We start from the raw sequence: 17257 nt of genomic DNA, 5'->3' as shown, positions 1-17257 counted from the left end.
GAGCTCATCCACTTTTACTGCACTGTGTCACACAATAGTGGAGATAGAATTTCATGTTCCCTCTTGCTTCACACAACATGTGCAGACAGTGTTACACAATGCCGTCCATGTAACACTGAATCTTGGGGAGAGTCTGGGTGCTGAAACATACTGTACACCAGTAGCCTGTAGCCAAGATCAAATGATTGATAGTAATTAGCTAAAGAGGTTGCAATGTACTGAGAGCTCTCAAGACTACTTGACAACAACGAATGAGCTTAGAATAAAGGAAAATACATGCACGAATGCTCTAAAGTGCTAATAGAGCTCTTTGCTGAGAGTGAGGAATATTAAAAATTTATCAATAGACTTGCTCCTGCTAACAACAAAGTTCTAGTGAACTCTATGTGTAACTCTCAAGTGATTATGTAACTGATCACATGCATTGAATTGTCAATCAAGAACATAATATGAAATAAGTACAATCTTAAGACTTTTATTTTATTGTTTTTTATCATATTATTTATTGTTTAACGTTTGTCCTTGACAGCAGATGTTTGTTTTCCCCCCAACATTGTATATAATCAATGTCTGGCCAATACAATTTCAAGTTGGCAAAACAAACAAAACTGATCATAACAAAGACTGAGCCTGAGAACACAATACAAGAACAAAACAACCACAAGAGAAAGAATAAAAAAAGGGTCAGAGGTCGAATCAGGAAGCAAAATCGCATATTTTCATAAAAAAAGCAGAACATTTTCTGTTAAAAAAACACATTTTATTGATTTCTTATTCATGAAAATTTTAAAAAGCAGTCTTTTATAAATCTACAGGTCTGAACAAACTGTTCAACCTTTGTTATTAAGATATTATTATATATTATATATTATTCTACTTTTTTTTCAACTCCCAAATCACTCCTAATTTAACATTGTAAAGAAAAAAATTATATATCCCTGAATCACAGAATGTAAATTATTATTATTATTATTATCTTTATCAAGGTAAATTGGCCTGGGATTTTTTTCTTTTAATACTGAGATGTAATACTGTACTGTACTATACTGTAAATTGTACAACAATGAACCCAGACAGTCGACGCTCCAGACACTGCACAGACCCCGAGTTTACCATGGTAGGTACCGCCCCCTCGTGGCTGACGCAACTCACTACGCCACAGGGCGGTCCCTGCTTGACCCCGGAAACAAAACCTTCTCCTCGGAACCCGGCGGTCACCTTTTGTTTCCGGGGGGTCACATTTCCCTGCTGCTCCAGTTTGGAAAAGATGGCGGACATGGATGAATTGTTCGGCAGTGATGGGGACAGCGACAACGAGCAGCGAGGTAATGAGATATTCCAGCCGCTAAAAGAACAAAACACTTTATTGATGAAGTTAGCGAGTGTGTCTGTATTTTTCGTTTGCGAAGCAGGAAGTAGCTTAAAGTTTTTAAAAAAAAGCGGGGGATGATCGGTAAACGCGGAACCTGGACGTGATGTTGGTGAAATCGGTGAACGATTACTCGGTGGTGTTTTCTAACACGTTATCCTTTGATGGAACCGAGTGTTTGTTCGCTCTCGTCTTCATTTTGTAGCCTTTTTTAATTTTGACCAGCGTTAACTAAAGCTGCGTGTTCATGACATGGTTTTTCTGTTGAGGGTAGTGAGATCGTCCACAACGGTACATGGAAGTGACCCAGCGATTCAGTCCCTCTCTCTCTGCCAACGACAAATATCCACTTGTCATGCAAACACCAGTTTCAGCTGCGAAGTATTTCTTCAAGTTGTTTTGAATGTGCAGCTCTTCTGTGTGGCATTTACTGTGCATTGGAGTGGACGACACGTGTATGGAGTTTTTAAATATTGATGTACACAACATGCGCGCCATTTTATAAGATGCATGTATAACATCTAATTGAATTTCAATATAGCAACTCGGGCATTAATGTGACTTTTAACGACATAATTATTCTCAAATTTGATTGACAGTGTCAGAGATTAATTTTAACTATGTTCACTGTGTTACGGTGGAGTTACCAAGATTCAAACTCTCAATTGCAAGCATACTCTTAGTTTAACATTACATAAAAAGTAGCCACCGTATGTATGTGAAATCATTAGAGAAATTGTTAATGGATAAAAACAACCAGACATTCTACGTTGGGTTGATTATCCAGAAAATGACACACCACCTGATGAGCAGAAGAGATGGAGCTGATCTGCTCTTTGATTTGCAACCTTATTATACTGTTTATGCAGTTTCATTAATGGTGGTGTGGTTTATTTTGTGATATTGTCCACTTATATGAAATTACAACATCAAGAAGTACATGGTCGATTGTAGACATGGACTACAGAATAAAATCTGAACCCGCATCAATGTTAGTGGTCATTCAAAATCTATATGACCACATTATAATGTTGTACTGATGAAAGGTTTAAGTTTTTAAATGTTCCAAGAGTTGACTGGAACATTTTGTGTGGCAGCGAGTGCATTCATAGATGGATATAATTCATTAGAAAAGCGATGTAATCCATTCCCATCACATACGCCGATTGAAAGGAGTGAAATCTGTCTGTATTTTGAGAGGAAATGAGCTGTCAGCGCGGAGCGGGGTCATGCTCTCATTTACGAATAACGATTCATCAAGAGTAATTAAGAAAAATAACTGTAATGAGCTTGAATTGGTCACTTGGCGACCCCCCGACATTCACCCGCTGTGAACGGATGAACTCTGCTACGCGCCAGAAGAAAAAAATCCTTCTGCTCTTTTGTGTTTCAGAGTCTGGCTCTGGCTCCGGTTCCGACTCGGAGCAGGAGAGGCCCCGATCTCCCAGCAACGCCTCAGGCAGTGGCAGCGACAGCGAGAGGGAACGGGGTGGTGCTGGTGATGATGACGACGATGATGATGAGGATGGCCAGGAGGCAGGAAAACCCAGTATGAATAAGGTGTGTGTGTCTGTGCTTGACCGATGATACTCACAAACAGTGTGGCTTGAGGTGATGCAGTGCAAGAGTAGACAACAGTCAGACAAGCTCTGCCAGCTGTCGCCCAATCCTTCCAAAAATCACTTAATCGATCATTTAATTCAATGTGAATTCTGTCACAGTTGTTATTTAGTCCACAGTCCAACTAGCGTGTGGTAAAGATGGCGATCTGTACATCAGCTGAAGTCACTCACCTTTCTTTCTGCCTGATAGGAATTGTTTGGAGATGACAGTGAGGATGAACAGCACAGTCAACGCAGTGGCAGCGATAACCAGTCGGAGCGGTCAGGGAATCAGTCGGACGCTAGCGTGCACTCAGACCAGGGAGACAACGACCAATCTGACGCGGAGCAACACAGCGGGTCGGAGCGCGGCCACCGGGACGAGGACGAAGACGACGAGGACAGGGGCCACCGCTCAGACGGAGGAAGTCCAGACGGAGGAAGCCCGGCTGAAGGAAGCCCGGCTGGAGGAAGCCCGGCTGGCAGCGGTATGTCTGGAGCAGGGAGCCCCCGCTCTGACAGAGGCAGCGTGCGTTCAGACAGAAGGTACAACAACACACTCTGGACAACAACCTTATTATGAGACACTTTTTATCGTCAGAGGACTTGATACATTTTCCTCCAATGTGTTTGCTTTAAAACAGCGTGCACAGCGATCCCGGGACTCCACAGTCGGCGCCGGCCACTCCTCACTCTGACGGAGAAGCTTCTGGCAGGGAGAATCAGTCGGACGATGATAAGTGGGGAGGGGGGGCCAAGAGCGACCAGTCGGAGGACGAGGAGGAGAAACGTCACTACTCTGACGAGGAAAGGGAGAACTCTGATGACGAGGGGCCGAGGAACAGGAAGTCAGGTAACCCCCAGAGTCTGGTTTTAAACATGGAGGAAGTAGTGTACATTAAAAAAACGTAATCCTGAACTCTGCTTAATTATTAAGAGAAGATATTTCTCCTTGTGGTATCAATCCATTTGCCATTACTGTACGATGTGTCCATGGACCTTTTAATTCATATAATGGTGTCATGTGGAAATTATACTGTGAAAATGTCTCTTTCTGTCATTTAATTTTCCAGAGTCCCCAAAGGGCAGCGATAGTGAAGATGATTTCCTCAGACAGAAAACCAAAGCGAAAGCCGCCTCTGATTCAGATTCGGACAGTGACATTGGATCAAAGAAAGGTGTGGAACTGTTTTTGGCAAATTAATATTTTGACTAGCACAAACCTAACCTTGTTGTTAAGTTCAAATCTGAACAGTCACTCTTCCATACTGTTCCACAGTGAATAAAACTGCAGCGGACGACCTGTTCGGAGAGGCGGATGACATCTCTTCAGACAGCGACGCAGACAAGCCTCTGACCCCGGGACAGCCCCTGGTATCTGACTGTCTCTTTTCTCCACTGATCATCAAGACTTTTTTAATTGTGTCCTTTTTTTTTAATAAAAGTTCCCATATCTTCTTTTCTCAGAGGCCTAATTAAGGCTCTCGGAGCTGATCCCTGTTATTGTGGGTCATTGACTCATACAATGTTCCTTCTGTGTGTGTGTGTCTCTTTGTCCAGGATACAGAAGATGGGATGGACGGCGATCAGGCAGAAGAGGAGCCTGCGCCTGAAACACGTATCGAAGTCGAAATCCCAAAAGTCAGCACGGACCTCGGATCTGACCTTTATTTTGTCAAGCTCCCCAACTTCCTGTCTGTGGAGCCCAGGTCAGAACGTTAGCACTCTCGAGAGAAATACAACATGAAAACACATTGTGCTTGTTGAGCTATTAAATCCTTTTAAAAATCAATGGGAAACAAGTGAAGCACATTTTCAGACACATCAAGAAGAGAATGGCAAGAGCGAATTTGAGTTTGATAATTTTTTCACTACTTTTACCATAGACAGTAAAAGCTGCTCTGTAACTTGTGTATTGAACAGCTATATTTAGTTTGATTCTCCTTGAATCTGCCCCGTTCAGACCGTTTGATCCTCAGTATTATGAAGATGAATTTGAGGATGAAGAAATGCTGGATGAAGAGGGAAGGACCAGGCTCAAACTGAAGGTGTGTAGTCCGTTCGTAGCTGCCGGTATGGGCTGACATGGAAAAACAAACTGAAAATACCATCATCCTCTAAAAAAATATCCTTGAAAGTGGCTGGTTTTAGTTTTTGAGTGAGCAGATTTTATCTTTTTCTCCCTCAGGTGGAGAACACGATTCGGTGGCGAGCCAAGCGAGACGAGGAGGGAATTGAAACACGAGAGAGCAACGCACGCATTGTTAAATGGTCTGATGGCAGGTGTGTATTATGTCCAGCTGGGTGTTGGGGTTGTACACAATGTGTACGGGACACGCTCTCTACTTTCTCTGCCTCTAAATTTCCTGTTCTCGCCACAGCATGTCCCTCCACTTGGGAAACGAAGTGTTTGATGTTTACAAAGCGCCTCTCCAGGGAGACCACAACCATCTGTTCATCCGACAGGGCACCGGACTGCAGGGACAAGCTGTGTTCAAAACCAAACTAACGTTCAGGTAATGGAGTAACATGCCACTCTTGTATTGTTGATAGGCCAGAGTCTCACACGCAGGCAACACACTTTCATCTCGGGGCACCTCCTGTCTGAAAAATATAAGCCCCTGGGCTGTCTCCAACTCCAAACAACAACAATGGCACCTTTCATTCAGGCTCCATTCAGAAATGTACTTAATGCCATAAGTCCCTGGATCACTTTGTACAAGCTGCCCAGGTTTCTCCCAACAAGAATGGTTTAAGCCTCGTAGCGCCCCAAAGTCCACCTGGATGTTCTGTCTTCTCAGACCACATGGGACTAGTAGGACACTGGCCAAAGCTGCTTTAATGCACAACAGCCCTCCACGCTCCCAGACAGGACAGAACAAGGAAGTGCAGCGTTGAATTTGGTGTGATTAAGATACTTTCAACATTTAGAAACTTTGAATAAACAGGTGAAAAGCACTCTGCCCTCTTCCTGTGGGCAGGACAGCATTGAACATGTTGACCACGTCTTCTTCTATGTCCGCAGTGTGCCTTTATCCAAAGGCCACCGGTCATTCGCAACAGTTCACTATGGCGTTATAAACGTTTACGGACTGCAACCAAACTTTTCGCCACCAAATGCTCAACTCTATAATCGCGGTGGTGTCAGATTATGCAACTAATATGGCCATTTGGAAATCAGGGCCCTCTCGTTTACAGATGTATTGCACAGAACCTAAGAAAGCACATTGGACAAGTGTGAAGTTGTTGTATGATCACTTCTTGAAAAAGCTGCAAGCAGCAAGAACACAAACCAAACAAACTGTCCTGGTCCAAACAGGCAAGAGGTCGAGGAGGGAACACTGTAGAATACAGCACAGCAGTTGCTCTCATTGAGATCTGCAGCCAGTTTTAAGTTAAGGGTGTATGATACCTAAAGGTGACCTGTGGAGGTTGGAGGCACAGTGACCTCCAATCTGACAATGGTGGTGTGTTTCCTCTCTGTTTCCAGGCCCCACTCCACAGACAGCGCCACCCACAGGAAGATGACTCTGTCTCTGGCTGACCGCTGCTCCAAGACGCAGAAGATCAGAATCCTTCCGATGGCTGGGCGAGATCCCGAGTCGCAGCGCACCGAAATGATCAAGGTGACAAACACACTTTCCACATTCTGTCCGTCTGCGCTGTTTGAGTTTGTCTTTTCCTCAGTCCGCGCTGCGGATGCTTTTGTTACCACAGGGACCAAAAAATGTTGCATGAGGCCATTTGTCAGCCATAATTGTGTCCGGTTACATAAAGACATAAACTGGTGTACTTACATAATGAGGTCACACAGTGGTCTGGAGTGTGTGTGTGTGCGAGTGTGAGTGTGGGATGATTGTGTCTCTACTGTCAACCCAAATACGATCTGTTGATAGCATTGTTTAGAGTCTGACAAGACCTTGTGAAGATGTGTGACGTTGGCCTACTGTAACTGTTCAATTGAGCAACACAACATTGAAAACGTATCTTTTATTTACACCAAATTATTTCCACTCCGAATTTTCTTATAATCAACGTTTTGTGTCCATGGAATGTGCATGTTTTTAATGATTTACCAAAGCATGCAGCTTCCCCCATCATTTTTGGTCACTCTTGCCAGTCGCATTTATACTTGTTAAGCAGTTTGTGTTTTTTTTTTTAGATTTGTCTAATTTAGATTTGGATCGAGTCAACAAAGCAGCTTTTTGTTCCAGGACATGTTGTTCAGATAATGGATGCGTAGAGAAGGTTTTTGCTCACTACCACTAGCTAATCCGCAGCTGAACTAGACAGGTGGAAGATGTTGATTAAAAAAAAAAAGTTTTAAAAGCATTTTTTATGCATAACAGTCATGCTTCTAATCCATGTTTTGATGTATATTTTCACTCTGCCTGTCAGCCTTTTATACTGTGAAACCATACACAGCAAGTTGTGCTGTATATGGTTACTTTTTGTGAGTATTAAAGTCAAAAACACCTGGAACAAAAATATAAAAGATAGCCAAATGCCTTATCATTTGTAATCGCGCTTGCAAATCTTTATCAAATTACATTACATCATTTGGGGGGGAAAAAGAAAAACACATTTAGTGGATAATAAATAAGAATAGTTGTAACCCAAAAATTTAGCCTTGAGGCTTCGGAATTTTTTTCTAATCAAAGAAATGTAGGATAAAGCCAAACCTGTCATATTAAGACAAATCAAAGAAATCCACTATTTCCTGAGTACCACACATTGACGTTTTCATCGGTGTTACAAAAAAGTTAAATTAATTCCCCACCGGCGTCGCTCCTGGCAGAAAGAAGAGGAGCGCCTCCGAGCTTCTATCCGCAGGGAGTCCCAGCAGAGGAGGATGAGGGAGAAGCAGCACCAGAGAGGCCTGAGCAGCAGCTACTTGGAGCCCGACCGTTACGACGATGACGAGGAGGGCGATGAGGCCATCAGCCTGGCAGCCATCAAGAGCAAATACAAGGGTGGAGGAGGACTGAGAGGTGAGGACAAGCTGACACTGTATTCACCACACAGACACTTTCTTATATTTTAAGTCTGTTACTGTAATCGACTGAACACCCCCCCCCCCCCCTTTCTTTTTTTTTTGCCCCCATTCCAGAGGAGCGAGCGAGGATCTACTCGTCAGACAGCGACGAGGGCTCTGATGACGACAAAGCCCAGAGGTTGATGAAGGCCAAGAAGCTGGACAGTGATGAGGTAGGTGCACCATCAAGCTGGACAGACAGGGGGCAGTGTGGGGCAGGACGCCAACATTTCCCTGTACCCTCATGTGATCATGTGATCTTAATTGGACAGGATTCTCAAGTCTTTCTAGACAAACACAGAATTTACTTTTGCACTGACTGACTCATCTAAACATGTTTTGACCCCCCCCCCCCAAAATGCAGCTTTAAATTGTTTTAAAGTTCAGACAAACTGAAAGTACTACTGCTGCGCAGAAACCTCATCACCAAGTCTCCTCTGTCCTTCTGTTTGACACAGGAAGGCGAGGGATCGGGCAAGAGAAAGGCAGACGACGACGAGGAAATGGCCACCAAGAAGGCCAAGAAATATGTCATTAGTGACGAAGAGGAGGAGGAGGAGGAGGAGGAGATGGAAGAGGAGGAGGAGGATGATGAATAATTCACTTTTTTTAATCATTCCACTGTATTATCAGTGCTCAAACCTGCATGGCCATGTAAACAGCCATATTTGTTTTGTATATTTTCTTAAGACCAGTGTGTGGGTAAGAGTCTGTGTGTCTGATTGTTTGTGTTTGCTTGTCTACGTTGTGTACAGCAGAGGTGAGAAATAAAGAAATAGTTGTCTTACATAACCAAAAAGCTTCCCAAGGCCCCTTTTTATATCTTTTTTAGCAGTGTGATTCATATCCATGAATCACAGTGTTGTGGGTTTATAAAAACATGCTGCTTAGTCCTGTTTCCAAACAAAGAGGAGGTTAATTGGTGTTGTGGGTTGATTGAAGATTAAATGAGACAAAGTCTGCCATTTACTTTGTGTTTTACCAGCTTGTCAGTTTAGCTTTGACGCTCCATGCAGTTTATGTGGATGATGAAAAAAGAAAAAGACCTGAGGAGGGTATTTGGGGACAAATCTCCGCTGGCACTGAAATAACTAAACCCACATGACATGAGAACAAGAGGCTCCTCAACCTGACTGTCTGTCCCAAAGTTGGAGACACTACTGCATCACACGTCTTCCTTCACTGAATGGTGTTATAAGCTTTTTGTTTTAATTGTGTTTGAGTAAGTTGAATTAGAAATCTGGATTGGTGAAGTTTCCCGATCAAAGAGATTCACTCTAGAGAATCTGCTGTCATAGTTATACATTCAGGAAATGGTTTTCCTAGGGATAAAGAATGAAGTCAAAGTAATTAATAAAATATCTTTTTGTGTGTGACATTAAATCCCATTGTCATGGGCTATGCAAAAGGTAGTTGAAGTAAAAAGATTCTGCAGATCTACCAGCTCTGTGAGTATATAATGTTAAAAGTCACCTTCAGCCACGGGTGGATTACTGAACAGGTTCACCAGGCTGTCCTGCCTCTGGCCTTAATGTCTGTTCACATTTCTTGGGACAGTCAATTATAGGGACCACAAAGAGACAGCAACTAAGAAAACAATTTACAACCACAAGGAGATAGAACAACTATAGTTTATGCGAAACTGCCACAGACTCCAAACGACTACAGAGAAGCAAAACCAGCCTAAAAGAGGCAATTGTTTCCACTGATGCAATTATTTATTTATCATACAATCAACATTATGAGCTTTTCTTTCAGTGTGGCCTTTGTGTAATTCAGCCCAAACCCATTTAATCCTATAGTGTAATGCGAAGCAAACCGTGTCATGATTTTAATAATGGAGGACACTAGTGTTTCGTACATCAGTGCTTCAGTTGTTCCAAAGCAGCTGAGGAGCTGAGGTTGGTGAGGTATTGTGACTTGATCCCTCGTGAGCCGCGAGTGACAGTGGGATACGTAGAGAACAACAGTCCAGGTTACTGATTCAAGTAAATCCGCCAGAATGACGCACAGTGTCGCACATTCTCTCTCTCTCTCACACACACACACACACACTGACAGAAGGTTCCCAGGGAAATATAACAGGCCTTCAGGTCGACCTCTCCCCCAGCCCTTGTCCACACAGAACTGGTTGGAGCCACCCACAGCACCAGACTGGTGAAACACTGACAAAAGTGATTGAGTAAGAGTTTCATCAAACGGCGGCAATCTCGCTCTTGACACAAACACACACGCACTACTTTGACGTGGCTCCACACAATACCTCCTGAGGTCTGTTTACACAGTAACTGCATCTTTGGGTCCAAGCGAGAGTTTCGAGGGCCCTGTTGCCTGAAAATTCACATTGAAGCTGCTTAGTTGGAACGAGATTGTGCAACTTGACTCACTCACTGCCCTTGGGCAAGTGGTAGCTGTCACTCAGAGCGGTGTGTGTGTGTGTGTGTGCGCAGATGCTTGTCCATGCACAGTTATGCAAAGCCCACGGCGGTAAGCAGAGACCGCGCCTCCTCCGTAACATGCTAAGGTATAAATAGTGCATACTATGCATGTTTGATGCCGCTTCATGCAAATGTTTAGGCGTCCTGTTTGCCTCGCAAGAGAAGGTGTCGTCAGTGGTTGTCTGCTGCGTTATCTCAGACTGCAGTGGGTTATGTAAACCAAAATTCCACACAGGAGTGGGGAGGGGAGAGGAGAGGAGAGGAGAGGGGGAGGCACTGCTACACAAAGTCAGCACTGATGGAAGGGGGATGAGACGGAGGGGAGGGCTGCAGCATTCACCCTCTTTTGTTGTTGTTGTTGTTGTTGTTATTGTTGTTGTTTTTTTTGTTCCCTATTGTCTTGTCTTTCTCTCTGCATCACTTCAGTTGTTTCATCAAGCTTGACCCCAATGATCCCACCGTCGGACCCTGACCCTGAACCTGAACAGAGTAACGTCACATTTGCTGAAAAGAAAACCCAGAGACACGGGCAGAACAGAGCAGAGTGATGCAGAGAGGGCAAGTTTTCACACACACACACACACACACACACACACACACATGCGCATACATCACACACACTGAAACATTGAGACATTGAGTCACCTGGAGAAACTCTGGTTTCATTCAGGGATAACTCGGCCACTGTTCTGCCAACTAGCCCTGAGGGGAGACAGTCACTGCAAGTCCAGGTGCTTCTCCAATGAAAACAGAGATGTGCTTTCATCAGCCTCAGATTTTTTTGTTGTTGCCCCTGGTCGACCCCTCTGTGTGTTCTTCCAGCACATGTCTGCACCTGTTTTGATTGGCAGTTCATGTAATAGTCAAGTTACTCAGCTACTCTAATATGTATCTTGGTTTCAGTCCCTGATTCATTGTATCATTAACACTGCTATATAGTCAGAGTTTGATTGTGTAGTGGTATTATTTAAAGAAAAAATCCACTACCATCAACTACTTATTTGAAATTAAGACGAAGCTATGGTTACCTAAACTATCACTTTTTCCACTTGTTTTAATAAACTACAGTTTCAGTCCCTGCAGGCCTGTTTGTCCTTATTACCATGAAATTTACATGTAGAGACACAAACAGTGCAGCCATTGAGTTTAGTTTGTTTTCATCAGAGTATCTTCAGAGAGAACATTTTTTTAGGAGGAATCATTGTGTGAATTTCTCAATATATTGCAAACAGTTCTTTCCCCCCGTCGGTTGTCTCGTCTTCTAATTTAAATCCAATAGTTTTATAAACCACCTCAGGAACAGTCTGACTCTGTGTGCCCTGACTGTATTTCATCGCTCGCTGCCCTTTGGCCCCGGTCTCAGTATGTCCCTTCCCCCTGCTGGTGCTTATATAAGAGCCTAATAAATAAAATAGAAACACAATACTCTCACCACAGGATCCTCCAACTCTCACACATGACACTGGCCCAGCGACTGCAGCGAGGGTTTCAGCAGGAACATTTTCCCTTACGCACAAGCAGGTGTGCATTATTCATTGACACACACACACACACACACACACACACACACACACATATATATACACATACATACAACCATTCAGTATCATCTGTTTTTTTCCCCCTTCTGACCTGAACAATTTGGGTCAGCCTGTTCTGCCGAAGGAACGGGGATTAATCTGTAAACAACAGGCTACCTTCAGCCGTGAGCAGATTATACAGTACTTGAGTTTTTCCAGAAACAAAAAAAAGGCGAAGACAAAAAAAAAAAAAAAAGAACAAGGCAAGGTGACCCTCTGTGCAAAGCCTCTCTGGAGCCAGCGTCACTCCTCCACCTCGTTAAACACAAAAGGTTGTTTGTCTTCCGAAGGCGCCATTTTGCAACGTCATCCCCGTCGACAGTATTTACTGTATCTATGCGTCTACCTGCTATGTATCTTCCCCCGGGTTATATTTCATATTCTGATTCCATCACAAAGCACAAATAAACAAAGGTTCTGTCAGGCTGTGGGCTCACGTTGAAGGTTTCTACACACAAAACATGTTTTGCTTACACACAATCATTGAATTAACCACACGAGGTAACATTTGGGGACATTTATCTGTTGTCTTACTTTATAATAGTCAGCTTACTTCTGCTGCTTCTTACTTTGGGGTCTTCAGCTAAAAAATATTCGACATTTCACCCCATTGCACTTATTACAACGTTATAGCTACTTGATACTTTTCAGATTAAGTTTTTTTGACTGTTTCAAAGTCCTTCTTGATTTATTATTGACTATTGACTATTTTAAATAACTAATCAAGGCCGAAAGAGATAGAGGTACCCATTATTTCACCAAACAACAAAGACAGTTTCAGAAACAGTTTCTTCTTTCTTTCTTTTTTTTATCTCATTGATCACATTTTGACCTCCCAGACTTGTCTTGAGAACAACTGGAGGGGGCAGATCCCTAGATTGGGAATCACTGGACTACACTAAACATTATATAAAGTATTTGCAATTGAATCTGTATTAAGAGCCCAAATCGTGTCATGGTTAATAATATATCAGTCAGGAGATTAACTTTTACTGTTAATGTAGATGTACATTTTGTTGACAATAAGTTAGTACTTTTACTTTAGTGGGTGTTTTATTCCGCACTTTTATAATGGGGAATTTTTACATTGTTTTATCTGTACTTTTGCTTAAGAAAAACCTCACTGATTGAGTAGTGGTTTCAAGGCTTCATAACATACGCCTATGAGTAATATCAGTGTCTTTTATGTACATGGTTTTTATGATCCCAACTTTTAGCCTAATATATTATCCTAAAATTGTATCATTTGATATATATATATTTAGGTTTGTTTTCTATTCTTTCCTTATTCTTTCTATTCTTCTTTTTATTTCCTAGGGTTTGAACTTTGTTTGGTCTCAGCCAATATGCTGCTTTTCAAAGTCAGCCTGCAGTATCGTGGCATGAAACCATCGGGGATAGTCTGGGAGGGGGAAGACCAGCAGGTTGAGAGAGAGAGAGAGAAAGAGGAGAAGAGAGCAGAGGATGGGAGAGAGTTGCTGAGGTCAAGTGTGGGACGAGAGCTCGTCCAGTCTCCCTGGCCTGCGGAATTTCGTAGCCCGCTGTGACTCACAGCTCAGTGTACAGTCTGCTCCTGACCTTCAGTTATCTAACCAGCCTGCCAGCACCGAGCCAAGGAAAATCTCTCTCCATCTCTCCTCCACATCTTAATTTCTTTGTCCCCCAACCTCCTGTGTCACCACGCTGGTGGTTAGGCGAGCCAGCGCATGTAGAGCATGATAAGAGATGACCGATGTTGAGCATCGCTTGCTGTCTAACGTGGTAAACTGAAAGTTTCTGCCGCGGCTGAACTGTCTCCCACCAGTTTGCTGCCATACTGCCATAGTAACCGCGGAGTGCACGAATCTAAAGATGTCTGAAAGTTATCCAGTTACACAATTGGCTGTTATGATTTGATATTGACATTTGACGCTACATAAAGTTCCAGAGCAGACAGTGACATGTTGTTTTTCGCCACCGTACGTATACATTTCCTTAGGGAAACTTCATTTAAACATCTGCTTTGGATTGGTTAGCGATTGATGGCGTTGTTTTCAACTTTTTTCTGGGCTGCAGTCATGAAATCCCCCTGCAGTGGACTGCTGAGAGAGCTGCTGCAGAGGGAAAAGAGCCGATTACTGCCGAAGCTAACACCTTCCCCCCTGCTCAAAACAGCCCCCCGACAGAGAGGGAATTATAAACACTGCTTCTGATGTTAAGTTTCGTGTGCTTGCATATTCAACCTATTATGAACCTAGTATCTATTGTTTCCAGGTATCACAGTTCCCTTCAGCTAATTGCCTGTTCTTGGACCCTGTCCTCATTTCACCCTTGATGTTTACTGCAGCAGAACACAATCGGAAGCACAACCAGCCATCACCAGCGTCCTCATATTATGTTTGCTTGTACAGTGTGTTTGCGTGGAGCAAGTCGTGTTCTCTATACTGTCAATGTTTTGCAAAACAGAGTTGTTGTTGTTGTTGTTGTTGTTGTTGTTGTTGTTGCCTTAGGCTGCAGGTTATGTAATGGTCTATACCGTTGAAGAGTAAGGTAAAGCACATCGCAGCAGCTTTAGTCGTGCTGGGAATGTACAGTGCAACGCGTCTCGTTGCAAATCCATAGACACAAACTCTCTTCACACGGTTCCATTCAAGAAGACTTTGCACTTCCCACCAATTTCCAGAAATCTTGTACTTTTTACTACATACTACATTTATCCAGCGTCTTTTCATCACAGCTATTTTGTAGATTCAGATTTTTACAGTATTGGGTAAAATGCATGAGAACCTTTGGTAATGGCTTTGTGATATCTTCATTTTAGCATCATCTAAAAGGTTTTGGAAATATTGTATGTTAAACAATATTCTCCGACTGTAGCATGGAATGCCCCAAATCATATATATATATATGATTTGTTTTTTTATTTTATTTTATTTTATCAAGATTTGTTTACCTTTACAATGTAATGCCTTGGGCTGCAGGTTATGTAATGGTCTATACCGTTGAAAAGTCAGGTAAAGCACAACGCAGCAGCTTTAGTCATGCTGGGAATGTACAGTGCAACGCGTCTCGTTGCAAATCCGAATTACCCTCCGGGCCTGACAGGAGCTCGGTGTCAGCCCTTTGATCACGTCATCGCTCCCTGAAGTGAGTTCTTCCCTCTTTCCGTTTGTCCTTCATTGGTTTTTTTTCAAGCCCTTTCACCCGTCCTCATGACCCTCATCCCTGTTCAGCTGTTGTTTGAATAGGTACACAGGAGAGCAGAGATCTCGCACACGTGTGCCAAATGGACGCATCCACTTGTCCATCCGCCCCTTTTCCATGACTGCGAGTTATTATCACCATGGATACTTCCACAAATAGAGCATCAGTTAAAACACCCAGTGCATTAGAGAGGAGCCAAAGGGACACAAACACACACACACACACACACACACACACACACACACACACACACACAAACACATATTGAATAAGTTCCATACCTGGAGTAAGGGGGACAATGGCCTGGCCTGCTGGGTAGCCTCCTTTCAGGGCCCCTGCCATGCTCAGTCTGACCCACTTTCAAGTCTGTGTAGACACAGAGGAGAATAGTTGGGAGATTGAAGTGTCCAAACTGGGTCAGAAGTGAAGTAGACTTTGGAGTTGATCAAAGTTCACATTTCTAGCAGGACGTCGATGGACGCAAAGAATCCGTTTAATTTCTTTGAGCAATCGCGCTCTCGTCACAACGCTTCACGAAACCTTTTTATTATAGATGTGCCTTTACTCAACATTACCTCTTGTGAAGATAGTTACAGCAGCGTTTGTCTAATTGGTGTTGAAACCACTCTGTTCCATAACGGCAGGCAGCTGATCCGTATGCCGGCTGCAGCGAGTGCAACCCTCTGGTAAAGTTTTAATCAGTTAAGAGGATTGATCTGTGAGGTTGCATACCTCTGTGGAGGAATTTTCTCTTTCAACATCATTATTAACAGTTGCACCTCAGCACATTAAGACACACGCGCACACACACGGACACAAAACAAAAGAGGATTCAATTGAACGATATTGATAAAAACAGAGTAAAATCTTGCAAAGTCCTTCAAAACACATACATTTATATAAATGAACAAGATTTCAGTTGGATCTTCGTCCAATAAGATATATCATTTTTATGTTTTAAAATAATTTGGGTGCATGTCTTTGAATGTGTCATTTCTTTATTCTCTAAATGACACAAACTCTCTTCACACGGTTCCATTCAAGAAGACTTTGCACTTCCCACCAATTTCCAGAAACCTTGTACTTTTTACTACACACTACATTTATCTAGCATCTTTTCATCACAGCTATTTTGTAGATTCAGATTTTTACAGTATTGGGTAAAATGCATGAGAACCTTTGTTAATGGCTTTGTGATATCTTCATTTTAGCATCATCTAAAAGGTTTTGGAACTATTGTATGTTAAACAATATTCTCCAACTGTAGCATGGAATGCCCCAAATCATATATATATATATATATATATATATATATATATATATATATATATGATTTGTTTTTTATTTTATTTTATTTTATCAAGATTTGTTTACCTTTACAATGTAATGCAGAGTCGACTACAGAACTGTTGAGTATTTTTCCATATCCCACCTCATGAAGGGGGAACAGCTGACTGACTGACTTCATTGACAAATGCCAGCAGGCTCTGTTGCATGCTTTGGGAGGTCTGCTTTCAGTCTCAGTGAGGAGGAATCCCCATGGCAAGCCTGATGGGGAAGAGCAGCACATTCTGCTGAAGACTCAGATTCCTCCCCAGAGCCAAAGACTTCCTCACTTACTCTGAACCCGCTGAACTAGCCACATACTCTGTCCTCATCCACTGCACAATCATCTGTGTGAAGCACTGCAGAAAATGGCCAGCCCGCGTTTCTTTTCTTCTCTGTTTTGTTTCATTTGTGGTTGCCAGGAGCAGAACAGATGACCCCGCTGGACCAGGAGCCGTCGCTGTGCAATCGAGCTGATGTCAGTTCCTAGAAACGGTGTTGTTAAATAGACAGCGCCACCATTCATTCCATTCATTTCCGCCCGTCTCTCGCCGCGTCACGCTGAGTTTGAAACTAACAAAAAAACCTTCCTGGCCCAACTTCTTTCCCTGGCCTGTTACCAGATTAATCAGATAGGCCACATTCCTGTTGGCCATGACATGTCTCCTTGGCTAAAAAATCCCCTCCTCCCCCATGAAAACCCCTCATTAGTTTCCCAAGCCACT

General features: G+C 42.9%; 1 protein-coding gene across 1 annotated transcript; it reads left to right on the top strand.

Moving 5' to 3' along the window:
- The first annotated feature begins 1206 nt into the window (after positions 1–1206).
- Positions 1207–8804, top strand: leo1 (LEO1 homolog, Paf1/RNA polymerase II complex component). The gene is made up of 14 exons (XM_035629036.2): positions 1207–1325; positions 2763–2929; positions 3182–3516; positions 3615–3823; positions 4044–4148; positions 4250–4344; positions 4531–4679; positions 4934–5018; positions 5159–5253; positions 5352–5486; positions 6461–6596; positions 7769–7961; positions 8081–8178; positions 8464–8804. Exons 1-14 carry the CDS (start codon positions 1268–1270, stop codon positions 8602–8604), a joined length of 2001 nt encoding a protein of 666 aa, XP_035484929.1. The 5' UTR covers positions 1207–1267; the 3' UTR covers positions 8605–8804.
- Positions 8805–17257: the final 8453 nt, after the last annotated feature.

This window comes from Scophthalmus maximus, chromosome 4, assembly GCF_022379125.1.
Source record: "Scophthalmus maximus strain ysfricsl-2021 chromosome 4, ASM2237912v1, whole genome shotgun sequence".
NCBI lineage: Eukaryota > Metazoa > Chordata > Actinopteri > Pleuronectiformes > Scophthalmidae > Scophthalmus > Scophthalmus maximus.
The sequence above is the reverse complement of the archived record's forward strand: the minus strand, read 5'-3'. Positions and strand labels throughout refer to the sequence as shown.